General features: G+C 35.9%; 2 protein-coding genes across 3 annotated transcripts; one reads left to right on the forward strand and one right to left on the reverse strand.

Moving 5' to 3' along the window:
- The first annotated feature begins 7,833 nt into the window (after positions 1–7,833).
- LOC126696235 (uncharacterized) lies at positions 7,834–8,450 on the forward strand. Its single transcript, XM_050393006.1, has 2 exons — positions 7,834–7,893; positions 8,127–8,450. The coding sequence occupies exons 1-2, from the start codon at positions 7,834–7,836 to the stop codon at positions 8,448–8,450; spliced, it is 384 nt and encodes a 127-aa protein (XP_050248963.1).
- Positions 8,451–9,282: 832 nt separating this feature from the next.
- LOC126695377 (uncharacterized) lies at positions 9,283–13,534 on the reverse strand. 2 transcript variants are annotated; one of them, XR_007646018.1, is made up of 4 exons: positions 12,110–13,075; positions 11,805–12,030; positions 10,641–11,702; positions 9,283–10,079 (listed from the first exon to the last, which is right to left on the reverse strand). XR_007646018.1 is itself a non-coding variant. In XM_050392096.1 (4 exons), the coding sequence occupies exons 3-4, from the start codon at positions 10,971–10,973 to the stop codon at positions 9,540–9,542; spliced, it is 873 nt and encodes a 290-aa protein (XP_050248053.1). In that variant the 5' UTR covers positions 10,974–11,702; positions 11,805–12,030; positions 12,110–13,534; the 3' UTR covers positions 9,283–9,539. The 2 variants fall into 2 exon arrangements, 1 of the variants encoding a protein (XP_050248053.1); XM_050392096.1 differs by having other exon boundaries at positions 12,110–13,534.
- Between the last annotated feature and the right edge of the window lie 6,582 nt (positions 13,535–20,116).

The following is a 20,116-nucleotide window of genomic DNA, read 5'->3' on the forward strand; positions in this document are numbered from 1 at the left end:
ATTTTAACAATTTTGTTTTATAAATTTACACTTTTGCCCCCATAACAATATTATTGATTCTTTTAAGAGTATTGTTATAATCACAAATTTTTCTACAATATTTTTATAAACTGTTAAGGTAGCAAATTATTATCGGATCGCATTTGGGTCCACCACTTACACTGTTTCTTTAACTTACCAATAACTACTTATCACATTCGCAAACAAAATATTTTTTCTTCTTACCCAACAAAGCACATATCAAAGACAAAAAAAAAAAACCTCAATAGCTAAGCAGTAGCAGAGTCAGAGGCCGAAGTCACCTCACACAACTAGCAACAAAGCCGCCCCCTTAAATCTAAGTTTTGGCTTCGTCCCTGCTCTTATGCCCTAGTAAATTGGTCCTTATCAAGTCCCCTTTACACCCATTCTTGAGTATTTCTATAGTTTATTTCTCTCCTTTCAAACATTTGCCTAACTTTAGATAAACTCAACATGGTTTTTTCTTTGCAATTCTACTCAAGAGAAGAAAAAAAAAAAAAAAACTATGTTTGGTTAACTAGAAGAAAGTCACAATGCCTAAGGATATAAGGGATCTTGATGCATTCAATATGAAAACAAAAAAAAAAAAAAAACACTGTTGTACTTGCCAAGTTATATTAGAGACTATCCACTAATTCTAATGCCCCCTGGAGCCAATTGTTAATTTAGAAATATCTTACTAACTCTTGGGTTTCTCCTAGGGGCAAGAAGCTTCCTTGCTCTCAATTATGAGTTGCTTGTAAAGTGGAAAGTGTTATTTTTAATAGAGTCCTTAAATGGACAATAAAGAATGGTCAATTAGTTCATCTTTGGAGAGATTTTTGGTTACTAATAAGAGTGAAATGTGATAACTTTATATATATGGCTTGTCTCCATAATAGTGTTTTTATTTGTAAGCCATATAAGCAACTCATAATTAAGAGCAAGGGAGCTTCTTGCCCCTAAGAGAAATCCATTGAAAAACACTGTTACTTGCCCGTAATAGTAAGCCATATAACTAATTAAGATAAAGTTATCACATTCTACTCTTACTATTAGGCACTTTATATGGCTTGTCTCCATAATAGTGCTTTTATTTGTAAAGTTTTAGGATCAAGGGTTTAAACTTGGACCCCATTTGCTTGTGGCTTTAATCCAAATCTACAATTTGTGTCTTATGTAATTCTCAAGTAGATCCCGAACTTATCTATTCAATAAATGTTTACTTATATTTTATCTTAGGGGTGTCCACAACTTGGATCGAGTCAAGTTTATTCTCAAACTATACTTGACTCAGTCACATTGGAAGAGGAAAACGAAACTTGTCGTCGATTGATTAGGAATGGTGGCTAGACCATGCAATTCCCCAAAGGTGACAGTTGTTGAGGGGCATTTTTTCGTTGCCAATATAATATTTGTGAAACCAAGATTGAGACTTCACTTAGAAATCAGAATAAGATCCAAAGGCTATCGGTGAAATGTGAAAAGCTCATTTTTGCTCAAGGTTCAAATTACATCCAACAAATATGATAATAAGGCCCCAAAAATACCTCTTGCAAAGTGATCTTGATGTCATAACAATCAAAATGATTGGTCACAAGCCTTAATCAGACCATCAAATTCAAAGTTATCGTCAAATTAAGTTTTAATGGCCAAAATGCACTCTCACAAATTATGTCTGACTATATGTGATTATGAACAATTAATTCTAATTGGTTATAAACTTATAATTATAATAAATTTAAATTATTAACATATCATAATTTGATTGGTTAGGATTACAACTTATGGTAAGGTTGAGTATACTTGATTAATTAGATGGTCAAACAGTAATTATTTAATGAATAATTTGTGTAATTATCTTTTTAATTGAAACAATTAGGTCATGAATTGGGGCTGATTAATTCTGAAATGGAAGTAATTAGGGCTTATTAATGTTAATTAGAAGTTAATTTGGGGCCTATTAATGTTAATAGTGCTGAAATTATTTTCCAACAAATGATCTCTGATCACTATTTTGCGAGTGAGGTTAATTTGCTAGAAACTAGATATCTAGGGCTTCAATTGAGCACAAGAAAATTTTGATAAAAAAAGAGAGTAAGATATGATTTTTTGAAGTTGGCTCTAAGAGCTATTACAAGAGCTATGGGAAAAATCGAAATTTTAGTCATTTTGCCTTCTCACTATTCCCACCAACCTTCAAAATTAATGCACTAGCCTTCCCTAAACTCTGAAATTGGGTTTAGGTTCTTGATTTTCTCTCATCCTTTGTCAACCCTCATTGAATTTCCTTCCATTTATATTTTCTCCACAATTACTATATAACCCCCCCCCCCCCCCCTCTCCTCCATTCTAGAAACACAAAAACATCCTCTCTTCTATCTTTCTTGAGTCTTAGTGAAGTAGAGTTAGTCTTGTCATATCTTGGTCTTCTTGAGACTTAAGATATTAAATGCATGTTTGGAAAGGGGCTAACTTAAAACTCAAAATTTATAAATCAAAACTCATTACTCAAACTCATCACTCATATCTCAAAACTCTATCTCGCCAAGAACCCAAAACTCTTTACTTCTTGTTTGGTTCATAACTCAAAACTGTGTCCCTTTTCTCATAAGTTCACTTTATCCCTTTTTTAGTGGAGCCCACAGCCTACCTAATGATCAAAACTCTCACCCAATATAAAAATTATTTTATTTGTTTCCTTATCTCCCGCACACTCCAAATTCCATCTCCAGTACATTCCATCAAATACCCATCTCCCCAAATACCCACCTCCAACAAACAGAGAAGACCCATCTCTGGCAACACATTGAAGACCTATCTTCAGCAAAATTTGAAACTTCTTTTCTTCTCTAGCAAAAGTCGAAGACCATCTCCAGCAAAAATCCAAGATTATCGATATGTTTTTATTTCATTCTTAGTTGTAGTGCTTTGTTGCTTTTGCTCTGTTGGTCTTGATTTTATCTTCTTTCTCTGCCCCGAAAGGAACACCGAAATTCATGAATGGGTTCCGAAACATTCTGGTCTACTTGCTTTATTATTTTCCCCACATCTCTTTTTTTCCAAATTTATGACTTCATGACTACTGAAAGCTGTGTTTTAATTTCGTTTGTGCAGGGTTGAGTTTGTTTAGCTTTCGATGAGTATGCTTTGAGGTCAGGAATGTGGGTATTTGGTTTCTTCTAACTTACGCTTTAGATTGTTCTTGGGTGATTTTGCCTCTGTGGTTTTGTTTGTTTTTACTATAATTGTTATCTGGTAAAGTAGTGCTTTCTATTGACATGAAGTACTCTGATGAATAATTTTCATAACATTTCACTTTCACTATATGAAAATTTTGAGCTATAATAAGGGGCAAATTGGTTTACTTTTACAATATTCCTTGCAAGCATACGGCAATGGGAAATTCAAATACCATTCATTTTGTGCTATGTGCAAAGGCGGGGGGGTGTTTGAACAAATGTCGGAAGAAAGTAACTATTACTCTAGCTGTAATGATCATCTATGCGACATGGATTGCTGTGTGGTTAAGACATCATTATGGCTCCATAACTTTGGTAGGAGGTTTTATGGTTGTAGAGAATGGACGCCGGTGAGTTTACATTTGCGTTTAGTTACACTGTTCATTCTATGTCATAAATTCCTTTATTTAGCCTGTATTGATATTGTCATGTACGTTGCAAGACAATGACGGACATTGTAAATTTTTTAGATAGTTAAAAAGCAACACTTGCAAGTGTGGCACGAAAACAGCACCTTTCATGATAGCAAAGTTCAGGAGGCTGGAGAATGAGGTAATGCTTGCTACCGAGAGTGAGAAGGAAGCACGTGCATCGCTTGAAGAAGCACGAGAAAGGAAAGGAGTTGCGAAGCGAAAGACTAAAAAATCTAAGGTTGCACAAAGGATTGCTAAAGAGAAGATAAACACATATAAACAAGTTCTAGTTCTCTCATAGGTGTTGTTTCTTGTATTCTACTTATTTAGTATTAGGTTTGGGGATGTTGGAAGGATTCAATTGTGTTTGCCATGACAGTTGGTGTATATAATAGGCAATATGTAACCCTTTGAGTTTGGACACATGACTTCAATAGTCTATTGTAACACTTGACATTTTAATTTAATATAATGACTCTTTCATGAATATCTTTCTCCCTGTTAATTTGAGCTAGTTTAATAAAGATATACTAGCTATCAAATGGTCATTAAATGGACATTATGGAACCACAAAACCCAAGTTATACATGCAGGCAGTTTGTCCTAATCAAATAGAGAATATACCAACTTCCAAAATCTCCTATACATGCCGGCACCAAGATACTCTTATATAGCAGAGTTCAAGCCCTAAAATAGAAGCCTAAAACTGCCTACAACCTCACAACAACAAAAATAAAATTGGATAATGGGACATTATAATTAGAGTATTAAGATTTGCAGCCAAATATACAAAAATACCAGCAGATTCATAAGTTCCATTGTCAAACTACAAGATTAGTTCATAAGTTCCAAAAGACATTGTCAACAAGGATTTGACAATGAATATATAATAATACGACCTGCCTAATGAGTTCTCATCTATCGTAATACAATCTATATATATATATATATATATATAAGGTGGCAAGAACATATACTGCTAGGTGACTACATAGTCCTAACAGCCCAACCAAATACTCCACCATGCAAAATAGCTGCCCATAACATATTTCCTAATTCAATGTCGAACGCACATAATCATCTCACATGCAGTCAGTGATGTCATCTCTAAACTGATTCATAGCTCGCTTGGTCTGGTCAGACATCTCCTTAACATGCCTTCAGGTCGTTGTATTGCTTGATGCTCTTGCAGATCCACCATCACTGTTTCGGCTAGCACCTCCACCAAGATCGGCAGTTTCCCATGTATGAAACAGCTTGTCAGACCAGTTGTTGATGTAGATGAAATTGTGCATAATACAACACGCAAAAATGATATACCACTAGCGCAAAGGCTTCAAGTTCAGCATCGAGTTCAATATGGGAAAACAGGCCTTCAAGATGCCAAAGCTTTGCTCAATGACTATGCGTAGTAAGGAGTGCTTATAGTTATATAACTCCTCCTTCGTTGTCGGTTGCCTATTGCTCAATCTGAACTCTTAAGCATGGTAACGGGTGGATTTGTGCGGTGGAAGGAATGACATACCAATGGGGTAACCCGAATCAACCAAGTAGTATGAACCTACATGTTAAATGAAATATTAGACTATCATTTATTACATCCACAAACATCTAAATGTGTTTTACTTAGTATTTAAATTTAAAACATGTATACCTTTTGGTGACCATGGAAATCCATGCTTCGGGTCGTTAATGGCTTCCTCCAATACCCTTGAGTCATTCACACTACCTTCCCAACCCAAATGGACATACGTAAACCGCATGTCATGATCACATACACACATCACATTAGTGGTGATAATGCTTTTTTTTACTCTTATAAGCATTGGTTTTGCCAATTGGAGGCCGACCACTGACATGAGTTCCATCAATTGCTCCAATGCATCTCTACAACATAATAGAAATTAATTATAAACAGTATCACATTACTCCAAAGCACAAAACTCAAACATTTATACAATCTATTTTCCCATTCTTGTTTTCTCTTGGAGATAAGTCATAGTGCTAATTGGCCTAGTGAGTACTTTTACTATATTACTACTACATCTAGTGCATGTAAGACAAAAAATTATGAACTGAACCATTATGACAACAAAGAAAAATTATAGAACCTTACAAAATAAGTAGCATTGGGTGATATCTTAAACCATGCATGATACTTGTTCACTTGGAGATGTCGTGGGAGTCCTACGACAGTGGCGGCGCCACGTACAGGTCAGGGTGTTCCCAGGAACACCCTGACTTGAAAAAAATTTTAAAAAAAAAATTTATATTTAATCCATGTTAGGAACACCCTCAATCCAAAATTAGGAACACCCTCAATCACAAAATTAGGAATACCCTCAAATTAAATAATAATAATAATAATTATCTGTTCTACTTTCAAGCCAAAAAAAAAAAAAAAAAAAAAAAAAAAAAAAACCCAAAAAAAAATTTTTGAACTAAAATCTGAAAAAAAAAAAAAAAAAAAATGGTAACAGAGCTAAGCCCACTGCCCATGGCAAGCCAAGCCCACGGCAAGCCTGGAAAGCCCAACATAATACGAAGGTAGCAAACCCATGGATTCTCACCCAAAAAAAAAAAAAAAATACAGAGGAAATCAGAAATCAAACCACGGTCACGTTGTTGGCAGAGATCAATACAGTCTATACTCTATACAAAGCAAAAGCAAACCAAACCCCATTACCCAACACTGCAAAACAGAGGTGTTTATAAAAAAAAAAAAAAAAAAACCAAATACAGAGCTAACCAAACCCCAAACCCAGAGCAAACCAAACCCACGGTGGCGCCGCCTCTGCTTGTAGGCGCAGCTTGCTCCGTGACCTCCGTCACTCGTCGTCCTCATCTACTCGTCGTCGCTCGCTCGCCTGTCGTCATCGCTTGCCCATCGTCGCAGATCGCAGATCAATCTCACCGTCTCAGCTGCTCCGGTGCTCGGCTAGTCGGCCTCAAGGTATTTCTCTCTCTTTTTCTCTCTGACTCTCTCTCAGTCTCTCAGTCTCCCTCTCTCTGCTCTCTCTCACACTGAAATGAAAAGTATGAAATGAAAATGTCTGATGTTTCTCTCTCTCTTTATTCTATTCTCTAACTCAGTAACTCTCTTTCTCTCTCTTTTGAACTGTAAGATTCTGATTGGTTGGGCTGCCGAATCTTTACTCTTTTTTTTTTTTTTTTTTTTGGGAACCAATCTTTACTCTTTACTTTATTTTGCTTTTTGTCTGTTTTTTGGCTTTATCTTAGCTTTATCTTATTCGTTGCTTTTGCCTGTTGGTCAGTGACTCAGTGTGTGTTGGTGTTGGTGTTGGTGAAATATTGATTAATAATGTGTATTGTGATTGTGAAATTTTCTGATTGGCAGGTTGTGATTGGAGGATGGTTTGTGCTTGTCTGTTGAGTGGGGTAGGGATAAATGGGCTGATGGGCAGTGGGCACATGGGGCCGGGTAGTAAATAATAATTAAAGCAGTGTAATGTGTTGCACATTACACTGCTTTTATTATGCTGCACATGGGATGTATAATGTTTAGCTCTTTTAGTGTAATGTACACAAAGAACTAAACAATATAACCAATTAAAGCAATATAATTAATAACAAATAAATTAAAGTAATATAGTTTATTGTTACGTTAAACAACAATAATTAAAGCAATATAATTAACTAATGCATTATAAAAGACAAATAAATTAAATTATGTTAGGCTAAATAATAATTAATAAATTTATAATTAATGAAACAACAATGTAACAAATTATAGTTTATAAAAGACAAACAAATTAATGAAACAACTAAACAACAATAATTAATAATTTTATTAATATTTCAAATAAACTTATAGTTTATTGTTTATTCTTTTACTAGAATTATGGACAAATATTTGACAAGAAAACCACGTATCCAAGATTCAGCTCCTACTCAAGATTCATATTCATCTTCTAAGCGAATTTGTGTTGACTTTAACTTAGAGAATCTTCCTTCAGATCCTGGGCTACGAGAAAAAATATCATCTTATCATCCTAATCATCATGATGAAATAAGAATATATTATTTAACAAAAGGCCCTTGTCAACCTGTTTCACACAGTGATGATTACCCTATATCTTATTTTTCTGGAAAGCCCCGTCAATTTATATCCAAATGGTATAAAGATAGATACTGGTTGGAATATAGTATAGATAAAGATGCAGTATTCTGTTTTTATTGCTACCTATTTGGGTAAGATGTTGATAAGCAAGGAGGAGGTGACACTTTTGTAACGAAGGGATTCAAACTTTGGAATTAGAAAGATAAGTTAAATTCCCATGTTGGAGGAGTTAATAGTACTCATTACCAAGCTGTCCAGAAGAGTGAAGATCTATTGAAGGAAAAGCAACACATTCAAAGTGTTTTTGTTAAGCAATTAAATCAAGATAAAATTGAATATCGGATTCAATTAAATGCAATAGTTGATTGCATAAGATTCCTTTTATGCTAGGGATTAGCTTTCCGTGGTCACGATGAATCTCAAGGTTCAAGTGATAAAGGAAATTTCCTTGAGCTTGTACAATTTTTGGGGGATCACAATGAATCTATCAATGAAGTGTTGCAAAAAGTTCTGAAAAATTGCAAGCTTACCCACCCTGATATTCAAAAAGACATTGTGAATGCAATTGCACGTGAAACATCCAAAGCCATCATCAAGGATCTTGACAATGGGTTCTTTTCAATTTTAGTTGATGAGTCACGTGATATCTCAGTGAAAGAACAAATGGCCCTCATTCTTCGTTATGTGAACAAAGAAGGAATTATTATAGAGTGATTCCTTGGTATTGTACATGTAGCAAGTACTACCACTTTGTCACTCAAACATGCTATTGAATGTTTACTTTGTGAATATAATTTGAGTTTATCGAACGTACGTGGGCAAGGTTATGACGGGGCTAGTAATATGCAAGGTGATATCAATGGTCTCAAAACTTTAATTTTGAAAGAAAACAAGTCAGCATTTTATGTCCATTATTTTGCTCATCAACTTCAATTGACACTTGTTGCTGTTGCTAAAAATCACATTAACATTGCTAAATTTTTTTCTGTGGTTAGTAATTTAGTAACTGTTATTAGAGACTCTTGTAAGAGACGAGATGCTCTTCGAGATACACAATTTGCCAAACTTAAAGAAGATTTAGGGTGTGTTTGGTTGCTGGAAAACGTTTTCCGGAAAATACATATTTTCCGGAAATGCTAATTTCCGGAAAAGGAAAATGTATTCGGGTGTTTGGCTGTCTCGAAAATCGTTTTATGGAAAATCAATTCCGGTGTTTGATTCGTCCAAATATTTTACGGAAATCGTTTTACGGAAAATTAATTCCGGTGTTTGGTTCGTCCAAATATTTTACGGAAAATACTTTACGGAAAACGTTTTCCCATGTTTGGTTCGGAAAATACTTTACGGAAAATAATTTGGATCATTTTACAGAAAATGATCTAGAATCTGGCCCTAAAAAATCGTCCATCCTTGAATGAAGTTTTGGAGGAATTGGAGAAGATCAATGCTATATTTTGCTCTTATAGATAAAATTCAAGAACCTGCATTCCCTATACATATCTGTAACAATACAAAAATTGCAGCACATTTGGTTCAACATCAAACATAATCATTCGAATATACCCATAATATTTATATAAAAACAGCCACATCAATCGTTCACCATTGGCATTACACCTCAATGGCATACAAAAATGATACCTATTTGTGGTATCTGAACAGTACAAATACATAATTTGGGCAATTGTATCGTCCCAATAATACAAAAGAGTACATATATAATACATTGATAGGTCAATATTAATACTACAATGTCTAGTTAATTCCTAAATCTACCATCACAGTCAACATGAAATAAGCAAATCAAATTTGTGAGAAAAAATAACCATCTAACCACAACTTCCTCAACCTAGCATTCTTGGCTAAAAATCCACGTGCCGTCTTCTCATTCTCACAAAGATGGTCAAAGGCAGTAGCGAGCATATCTTCGCTATATCCATCCGCCATCATAGCCATTACCTCGTTATACAAAGTTGTGTAATCTACCGGGCCCCGATTAATTTCTTTTAGAGCGACAGCTATTTCCTTCAGCTGACCAGACAGATAAGTCAGCACACTATCATCAGCATTAGAAGCTGCACGCCCTCTTTTGCGGGACTTGGAAATTCCCGACCCAGTGGTGGATGATTCATTTCCGTTCTTCCCCTTTTCAACCACACATTCATCCACATTATCTGCCACAAACTCTGCACTATCCCCATTATCCCCATTATCTGGCTCATTTTCGATATCCACTCCGGACTTAGCAAAGGCACCTGTGGCTGTGTCCTTCCCCACCACAATCGCTAATTCATCGTAAAACTCAATTTTTTTGTTCAGATACTCGGCATGCTTCCGATGTGCCTATAAGGGAGAAAAGAACGTATATAATAATGCAATAATAACTTCACTCATAAATTCAATATAAAAGACTATGCAATAACAATTAAAGCAAATACTCCATACTTTTTCCTACATTTTCTCAGTAATCAAACAAGTAATGCAAAAAAACTCTCAAATAAGGATGAAACAAGTCAATACATTATGCTACTATTATGCACACTTCACTGCTAAGAGAGCCCAATTAACAAAAAAAAAGAAAAAAAAAATAGAACAGCAAGCACAACATTAAAAGAATCACCTTAAAAAGAAAGTATCAATCTTTTCTTCACTTTCCCAACATTTTATTAGCAACCAAACCGAGAACCAAATAAAATTGTAGCTCAGACACATATACACATATAGATAGATGAAAACGCATAGATATGTATAGATATAATACATAGGTAAGGTGACATGAAAGTTATGTTTGGAAAACCTTATAAAAGCAATGGAATCCTAAAAAGAATGACACTATAAATTTCATATAAAATGCAAAAACATATATTATTATCTGTATTAAGAAAATATAGTTGGAAGCCATACCATAACTTCTTCTTGGTATGTTTTAGCGTCACAAGTTATCATTTTCAGATTTTCGTCCCAACCGAATCCACTCTTCTTTCTAAGCTCTTGAATAGTTGCCCACATCGACCTTAGAGTCCGCATCCGGTTCTCCACAAATACAGGGTGGCACTCAACCCCGAAATGGGCCGTTATCTCCTTCGCTACAAGAGCAAAGGAGCCGGCCCTAAAAGTATTAGAGGGCTTATTGCCCTTTCCAGCCTCCTCTGTTAGTATCTTTAGCATCATCTCATACATAGGTGGCAGCCACCTAAATTGCTTGCTGCCGCTAACTTTTTCCTTACCCTTTGACATTACTACATATGAAAATAGTATAGTGAGAGTAGCATTTAGTAATTACACTCGGAACATGAATAACAAATCAAACACACATACAACCACGCTTATGAATGTGCACAACAGAATGGAACATGCTAACTATGGAAATGACAATGTAATACCATCAAATAACAATGTAATGCTAAAAATACTTTTTCATTACATCACCAAAAGTCTATATTACATACATTGTCTTTAAAAAAAACAAAAAGAAAAAACACATTACAATCATAAAAATCTAAATAAAGTACTACTCTCCACTCCTGATATAATCAGACCACATGGCTTGGCATATCTCATCTCTCTTAGCATTCCATGATCTACTATCTTCGACGGACTCCCGACGGGATTGTGTTTCTTGTTGGTGGTCACTAAGCTCTACTTGGTTCATTGCATCTTCCATAATATGGTCATTTGGTTCAACCCCCATAATGTGATTATGAACCACACAACACGCTAACACTACTTTCACTTGGGTTGGGAAAGACCAATATGGTTCTGCATCCAACACTCGAAAACGTTTTTTCACCACTCCAAACCCTCGCTCAATGGTAGTTCTCAATGAAGAGTGTCGGAGATTGAACAATTCTTGCGCATTCTCAAGAGGACGATCACTAAACTCTTTCAAGTGATATCGTACACTCCGATACGGTGACAATATTCCATTTTTATTACCATACCCAGCATCACCAAGATAAAATTTACCTACATATATTAAAAAAAAAAACCAAATCACTACTATGTTTAGGAAAACACATAATATTTATTAAACTAACAAACTAAAAGGGTGAAGTAATCGTGTAATACCATTGGGAATTGAAAATCCCCCTGGCCTAGCAAATGCATCATTTAATACACGTGAATCATGTGCACTGCCTTCCCATCCAGCCAACACATAAGTGAACTTTAAGTCGAAACTAATGGCAGCTAACACATTTTGCGTGGTTCCATCTTTGCGACCACGAAATCTTCCTTGTATTTCAGGTGGCACAGATGCACGAACATGTGTACCATCTATTGCTCCAACACAATCCTAATTTTTGACAAACATAATGGTTTAAAATTACATAAATCTTCACAATTTACAAAAACACACAAGTCGCAATATTTACCTTAAAATATGGGTAAAACCTTCTGCTATTCCTTATCTCTGGAGGTGTATCTTCGCTACGCAGTCTTATTAGAGCTCTATATAATTTCAGGACCCCCCTAAGGACAACTTTGAAGTATCTATGAACAGTCTCAGTTGATCTATAGATCCGACCACCCATTACACGAAACCTCACATTATGACCAATAATGTGCAAGAAAATGAACACTTGCTCCGTAACAGACATGTGAACAGTCGGACGTACGTGCTCCCCCTCAGTGAGGGTGTGACATAAGTGGTGGAAAGCTATAGGCTTCATCCTAAGTTGATTCACACAATGTCTCTCACTTCCATGCAAAACACTATTTATGTATTCCTCTCTCTCGGCGGCATGGTTAACATAAGGCGCCCTAGGCAGATCTCTACGTCTACGTCGTAATTTCTTTAACAATGCAACCCCCACAAGGAGGACAGATGCAACTGAGGCAAGAATTGCGGCTTTGGTTTTTTTCTTCATCTAACAAAATCACAAACATTGTAGTCTAAGAGATATGTAAACAAGTATGCTATTGATTACACCATAAATAAAATCAGCCACAAACATATAACATCCAAACCATCACATTGCATTCTATTTACACTATAACAATACCATCACATTGATAACTGCACATTGATATAGCACAATACCATCACATTACATTCTATTTATAATCACCTATATACCCAAAGCACCTTCAATGAAGGTTTAAACACACACATATTGGTCTGCAAGAACATAATAACACCAAGCATGGGTGAAGCCCCAAAATTTCTACACAGAACCCAACTAACCAAATTCTAATAAAAATCACAGCAAAAACCAATCATGCATAACCAGTCAAGCCCCAAAAGAGCTTAAAAAAAAATTCAGACCACAAAGCAATTGGGAATAACCTGCAATCAGAAAAGCCCCAAAATTGATATATGCATCACCCATAAATACACAGTTTCATAAACAATAGATAATTAAAAAAATTGATAAATAACCTGCAATCAGAAAAGCCCCAAAATTTCATATGCATAATCCACAAATACACAGTTTAATCAACAATGGATAATTGAAAAAATTAATAAACCTGCAATCAGAAAAGTCCCAAAATTTTGATATACATTACCAACAAATACACAGTTATAAACAATGTATAATACAAAAATTAATAAATAAAAACATGTACATAATTATATAAATATTTATATAAATAAACAACTATGAAATTTTATAGTGTGGATCGGAGGTGAGTGGATCGGTGAGGTGAGTGAGTGTGTGGATCGGACGTGTGGGTCGGAGGTGAGGTGTGCGCCCTAGGCGGATCGGTGTGAGTTTGAGCAGTTCATTTTCTCACCGTGGGTCTGCGGCATTTGGCGCGGTGGTCGTCTGGCAGAGCTCGGCGTGACCGGTGTGAGGTAGATCGGAGCTCAGCGTGACCGTTGGCTCTCGTTCTTTCTGTGTTTGGTTGGCCGGATCGGAGCTCTGGGTGGCTGGATCGATCGGGGTTCTCAGGATCGTTGGCTCTCGTTCAAGCTATAAGCTTCGCTCATTGGCCGGATCGGACTTCGTTGGCTTCGATCTCGCTCTCGCACTTCGTTGGCTTCGATCGACTTCGTTGGCGTCGATCTCGTTCGTTGGCGTCGATCTATTCCGCGCTTCGATCTCGTTAGAGGGCGTCGATCTATAAGCTTGATCTCTCTCTCTCGTTCGATTGTTTTTTTTTTGTTCTTTCTCTCTCGCTCTCGTTTTATGTTCTCTGTTTTTTCTCTCTCTCTCTCTGCGTTTTGCAAGCCACGGAAATGAATTGAAGTGAAAATGAAGGCAGAAATTCATTTCCGTGGTTAAAGCTGAAAACTTCGGTCAACAGGAAAACATTTTCCGGAAAATAATATTTTCCGTGACAGCCAAACGCCCTATTTTCCAGAAATTGATTTCCTGAATTCGTTTGAAGCCGATTCAAACGCACCCTTAGAGAATGGTGTATGTAGAAGTGGGCAAGGTTTGAATCAAGAGACAAATCTTAAACGTCCTGGTGATACACGTTGGAGATCATATTATGGGACTATTCTCAGCTTGATTTTGATGTTCTCTGCTGTTATTGATGTACTAGAGATTATTGAAGAAGATGGCCTCTCCGATCAAAAAGTTGAAGCTCGATCTATTATGAGGTCAATTCTTTCTTTTGAATTTGTCTTTGCTCTACACTTGATGAAAAATATTTTAGGGATCACAAATGAGTTGTCAATAGCATTACAAAAAAAAAAAAAAAAAAAAATCAAGATATAGTAAATGCTATGGATCTTGTTAAAGTGTCTAAGCAACGGTTGCAAGTGATGAGAGATGATGGATGGGCATCTTTATTGGCTAAAGTATCTTTATTTTGTACCTCACATGATATTCTTATCTTGGACATGGAAGTGATATTTGTAGTTAGTGGGAGGCCGCGACGCAACACCCAACAAAATACAAATTTACATCATTATCGTGTTGAGCTATTCTATACAGTCATAGATATGCAACTTCAAGAGCTTAACAACCGCTTTTCTGAGGTGAATATCGATTTGCTACTTTGTATGGCTTGCTTGAATCCAAGTAATTCATTTGTGGCTTTCGATAAGGAAAAGTTGATATGTCTAGCTAAGTTCTATCCCTCTGATTTTCTTGGGACGGATATTTTGGCACTTGACTCTCAACTGTAGAATTATATTGTTGATATGCGCAGCAATGACTTCTTTTTAGAGCTTCAAGGAGTTAGTGAACTTGCTGAAAAGTTAGTGAACACAGGAAAACATGAGACTTATCCATTAGTCTATTTGCTAGTGAAGCTAGCTTTGACCCTTCTAGTTGCTACTGCAACAGTAGAAAGAAGTTTTTCAACAATGAAATATGTAAAGAATGAACTGAGCAATCGAATGGGAGATCAATGGATGAATGATTGCTTGGTTGTGTATATTGAAAAAGATGTAGCTTGTAGCATTGATAATGAGATTATTATGCAACGATTTCAAAATATGAAAACTCGTAGAAGGCAATTGTAAATTCTATGTACTTGTGTATTTTTTTATTGTTGTTGTTGTCAATATATAAAATTTTCTTTTTATTAGATTGTGTAATTTATGCTTATTGAGGAACACCCTGAAAAAATTCCCTGGAGTCGCCACTGTCCTACGACATTCAGATCAGGCTTAATTAAGTGCTGATCATAAGAGTGGACAGTCCGTAAAACCTTTTGAAACTTACGACTCATCGTCTCTGTCGAATGCTGGAACCTATCTGCAACGCCCCGTATATGGGTGTTATGTCTGATAATGTACAGGAATATGGCGACTGATTCTTGCACATCAACGCGACCCTTTCCTTCCTTTAGATACTCGTGCTGTCTCAACTCATTAACCCAATGATAGAATAACTGCAAAGACATGCAGAACAACTCAAAGCACTGTTGTGAGTTTCCATCTCTGACCTCATCCATGTAACCACTACCAGTCAAAGTGCTTGTACACATGGGATGTTTGTCGTAGTGTCGTTGTACATAAGATAGCATCTCCCCTACCAAACCATTTACATAGTCAAACTCCTCCTCACTATCACAATCTGAATATGTATTTGACTAATCGTAATTTGTATCATACCCATAGTAGAGGGTGTCATGGTCAGGGTTGAGGCAGCCGTGCCCAAGATCGTTGCAAAACCCATGCATCTTAGCTTCGCAGTTGAAGAATTGGTCATCAAAATCATAGCTCCCATTGAACTGCTCCTCATCTAGGTCTGAGTACTTCTCATCAAAGTCATTGTCTCCATAATGCATCTCATCATCATTGTTGAAGTAGGCATTGTCAAAGTCATAAATCCAAAATGAGTTAGCATCATTGGGACCGAACATTATGACCTATATGCTGCAATGAAAGAGGATTAGTACAAATGAGGAAAAAGATATATATAGTCGTATGAAATAGACAAAGCAGATTTGCTAGGCATGATAGAAAAATTTTTAGAAAATGTACAAAGCGTATAAAACAACAATTATGAATGTTCAAATATTTGATATAACATAACACGATATAAATAAACTTTAATAAACATGACCACAAACCAAGCCAAGTCTACAACAAATGTTACAAAGTAACATAAACATAATAAGTTTTTAACCATCTAGGATAACATCCAGAAAAAAACCAAAAAATGGCCCAACTAACAACACGTCTTAAACTTGTTTTAATAAGTACAACCACCTCCATGAAACCACCATATAACAAAACCCACATTACATAAATGAAATAATAACACAAAAGATCAGTTGCGATTCTACTTTGCAACTATGTCCATCCAATTCTTCCTCCTATACTTTAGCATCCCTATGAACACCACCTTGTTCTCTTTGAGGTGTAAAGCCATGAAAACAATGAACTAGGCATCATCATCAAGGTCTTCATGTTGATTTAGAACTTCAATAGCCTTTTCTAGTGAGCATGGATCACCTACTGCAGCTGATTGGCCAAAATGTTCAAAGCTACCAACTGCCCGCCCCCTTCTTTGGGAATACCTCTCTTTTGCAGTATACTCTTGTAAAGCCACAGTCATCTCACTCACCCTATCCGCTTTCTTGGCAACCTTCTTTCCCTTGCCACCGGAATCTTGAAGTGGACGTTCATCATCATGTTGGGTTTGGTCAGGAAAAGGGATCTCATCCCTAGGTATTCCCTCAAGGGTTGGGCTGTAGCAGTCATCATGACCAACTTGGGTATGATGAACATCGTTGGCAAGCTCTTCATCACTATTTGGGGTTGGGGGTGTTAGAAGAGATTTGAAGGGCCCCAGTTGCAGTATTAGAGGCAAATAGTTACTTCAGTTTTTCAAAGTGGGGGCAGCCCTTCTTCTATAGTAACAATGCTTTTGGATCTCCTTGAAAAGAAGTAAAATTGCCATCAAACAACAAACCATATGAAACAGAATTGAGATGTACATATAGATATGCAAACGCAAATGGGATAAACAATGTACTGCAACCACATTTGCCCACATCTCTTTAGAACTAGTCATGGTTTGTGTTATCTTGTCCCCACCCTTAGCCTATTATGCTTTTGAATCACCTTCTTAGTGAGGAAATTCTTCCTAGTTTGGGTATTAAGCTGCTTGGTAACAGGTTCCCAAACATGCATCTTAAACACACCATTTTCCATATTCCCTTTGAGTTGTTCATCCAACATAATCTCAATAAAAATTTGCTCAATGTAGGGAGGCCACATTTTGTCATCCACATCCTGTGATTCATGAGCCATCTAATACAAATATCCCAGTACATAAACAAGTTAATTTATAGAACATAGGTTGTAATAATGTGGAAATGTGGGTCCTTTTAGCCTTTTGAAAGACCAAAAAAATTTTTTGCTTCCAAAATTATTTACAATAAACAACCCATAACACTGGATGCTAGTTCAAACTATCCGCACAAGACCCACATCAAGCATATTTGAGTTTTTACAATATACCATAACATGTATGAAATATATAATTTCAGGTTTTCCACATCAACAATTGCCGAAGTAGAAATATTTCACAAAACCCATAGATGTTTGACAAAGTACATAGGAGAGAGACAATCGTTCAAGTTGATGAAATTTTTCCACAAAATTTATATCAAATAAAACAGAGCATAGTGGGTTGAAAGAGGGAGAGAGAGAGAAAATGTGTTTACTTGGGCAGTACAAGGATCAGATGAACAAACCGCTGTTGACACCAGTATTGGGTGGTTGTCTTGGGGGGTGCTTGTTTCTAGCTGGGATGGTTTCTTCTTTCTCTCAGTTTGTGCTAGGTTAAGAGTTGCTTGTGAACATATGGAACCAGTGAGAGGTATGAGCAGTAAAAGAAAAGGCAAAAGGAAGAAATAATGGTATGTTGGAAGAGGTGGGTGAGAGGAGTAAATGGAGAAGTTGTAGTGGTAAAGAGAATAGAGGAAAACAGAGGCCAAAAATGAAGTTGGAGCATTTGGAACAGAGAAAGCTTCCAACGGTGCTGAGATGATGTAACAATACACTAAAGGGGGGACAGTTGCACTTATTTACGGAAACTGCCACAAAACTCATTTCTCAAATTTTGAAAATAGCTTCTCATGAGTTCTCAGTTTTCATTCTCATAATTCAAAAATTTGAGATATGAGTTATGGAAACAAAAACTGAAAGCACAACCAAACGTTATTTCAGTCAGTGGGTCCAACAGATTTTGAGTTTTGAGTTATATAACTGGAAACAACCTAATCCAAACACCCTCTAAGTGAGCCTTACTCTCATTCTCCTAATTCTTCTTATCTATTCCACCCTTAAGACCTCCACCAAAAGCCTCCTCCTTCATAGTGTGGACCTTGATGCAAGGACAATCCCTTTCCTTAACTTGTTTTTCATTTTGCTATAATGTTAATTTAAGATTAAAATATGCTAGTTGATTATTTAAATTTCTTGAATGTGTTTGAATGTTCTTGATATGCTTGAATGTTGTTCATATGCATTATTCACATGTTCTTGGTTGTTTATCACATGTTTATGTATGACACTAGTTTTGATCTTAAATCTATATCCAAAATATGAAAATATATGTTAATTTCACAATTTTTTTCAAATGCTTGAATGTAGGATATCACCATTCACACACATTCATTATAAGTTATTTTTTCAATCCAAATGTAATGATTAATAAATGAAATTAGAGTTTATCACATGCACACACATTAAATTCAAGCAAAGCAATGAAGTGATATGGTGTAGAATAAATTGTAGCTATGGGTTTAAGAACTTAAGAAATTTTATTTGTCAAGAATTTTTCATCATTGAGCTTTAAGTGAAATACTTATAATATATTATTTGCCAAGTTTTAATAACCTTAGGTTTTTGATAAAATAGTGCTATGTAGTTAGTTTAGACTTTTGATGGTGCTATATAGCATTAGGCTTTTGATGGTGCCAAGTAATTAGCTTGGGCTTTTGACAGTGCCATGTAGTAATGGACTTTTGATAAATAATTTGCCATGGACTTGAACCATGGGTTTTGATTATGAGATTTGAAATTCATTGATAAAATAATTTTGCCATAGGTTTGAGCCAAGAGTTTTGACTATGGGATTTGAATTCCATTGATAAAATAGTTTTGCCATGGTCTTTTGAAATATTGCTAAGCATAAGTTTTCTTAGGCTTTAATAGGAATGGAATATGCTAAGCCGGTTTTAGGCTTTACCACAAGCAATGCTAAAATAGGATAAGATATGTGATTTTTATGGTAATGGTTTATTTGCGACCCAATTTGGTAATAGGATAGGAAATATTTGTGGACTAATTTGGTGATGGGATAAGAAATATTTATGGGCCAATTTGGTAATAGGATGAGAAATATTTATGAAGGCGCAATATGATTTATGGGTGATATTTGGATTTTTATTTTTTGGTGAGTGGATAAATAAGATAGAATAGGATTAGGGCATATGGCATGTGTAAAAAAAATTGCACCTCAGTAGCGGTCAAATTCGTTTAAAACTTGCTAATGGTGTCTATGAAGAGCAAAAACAGTTGGGTTTGGTTGGGAATCTCAATATCTCCGCCATATATGGGTGGAGAAATTGTTGGAAAACATGGGAGCTTGGATGAGTCGGTTTTGTCAGATTCCGAAGTGGGTTAATCGACACTCAACTCAAGGCAAGTTTTGAAACATTGGGAACCTTTGCCAATTGTCATTTGCCGTTGAAACCACTCAAATCCCAACATGTCAGTTTAGGTTGAGCGAGTTCATTAGGTTGAGGGTTCCACTGGGCGACCCTATTTTAATAGGAAAATAAAATTTACAACTATTGGAAGAAAATAAATACATATAGGATTCAAATAAATTAAAGAAATAAAAACACATATATCTCTTGGGTAGGAATGTAGGATTAGAAATGAATGTTGGGTTGGGCCGAGAATGTAAACCTTGAAAGAACACCTTTTAAACTATCCCAAAAAAAAGAAGAAAAGAAAG

Source organism: Quercus robur, chromosome 8, assembly GCF_932294415.1.
Source record: "Quercus robur chromosome 8, dhQueRobu3.1, whole genome shotgun sequence".
Taxonomy (NCBI): Eukaryota; Viridiplantae; Streptophyta; class Magnoliopsida; order Fagales; family Fagaceae; genus Quercus; species Quercus robur.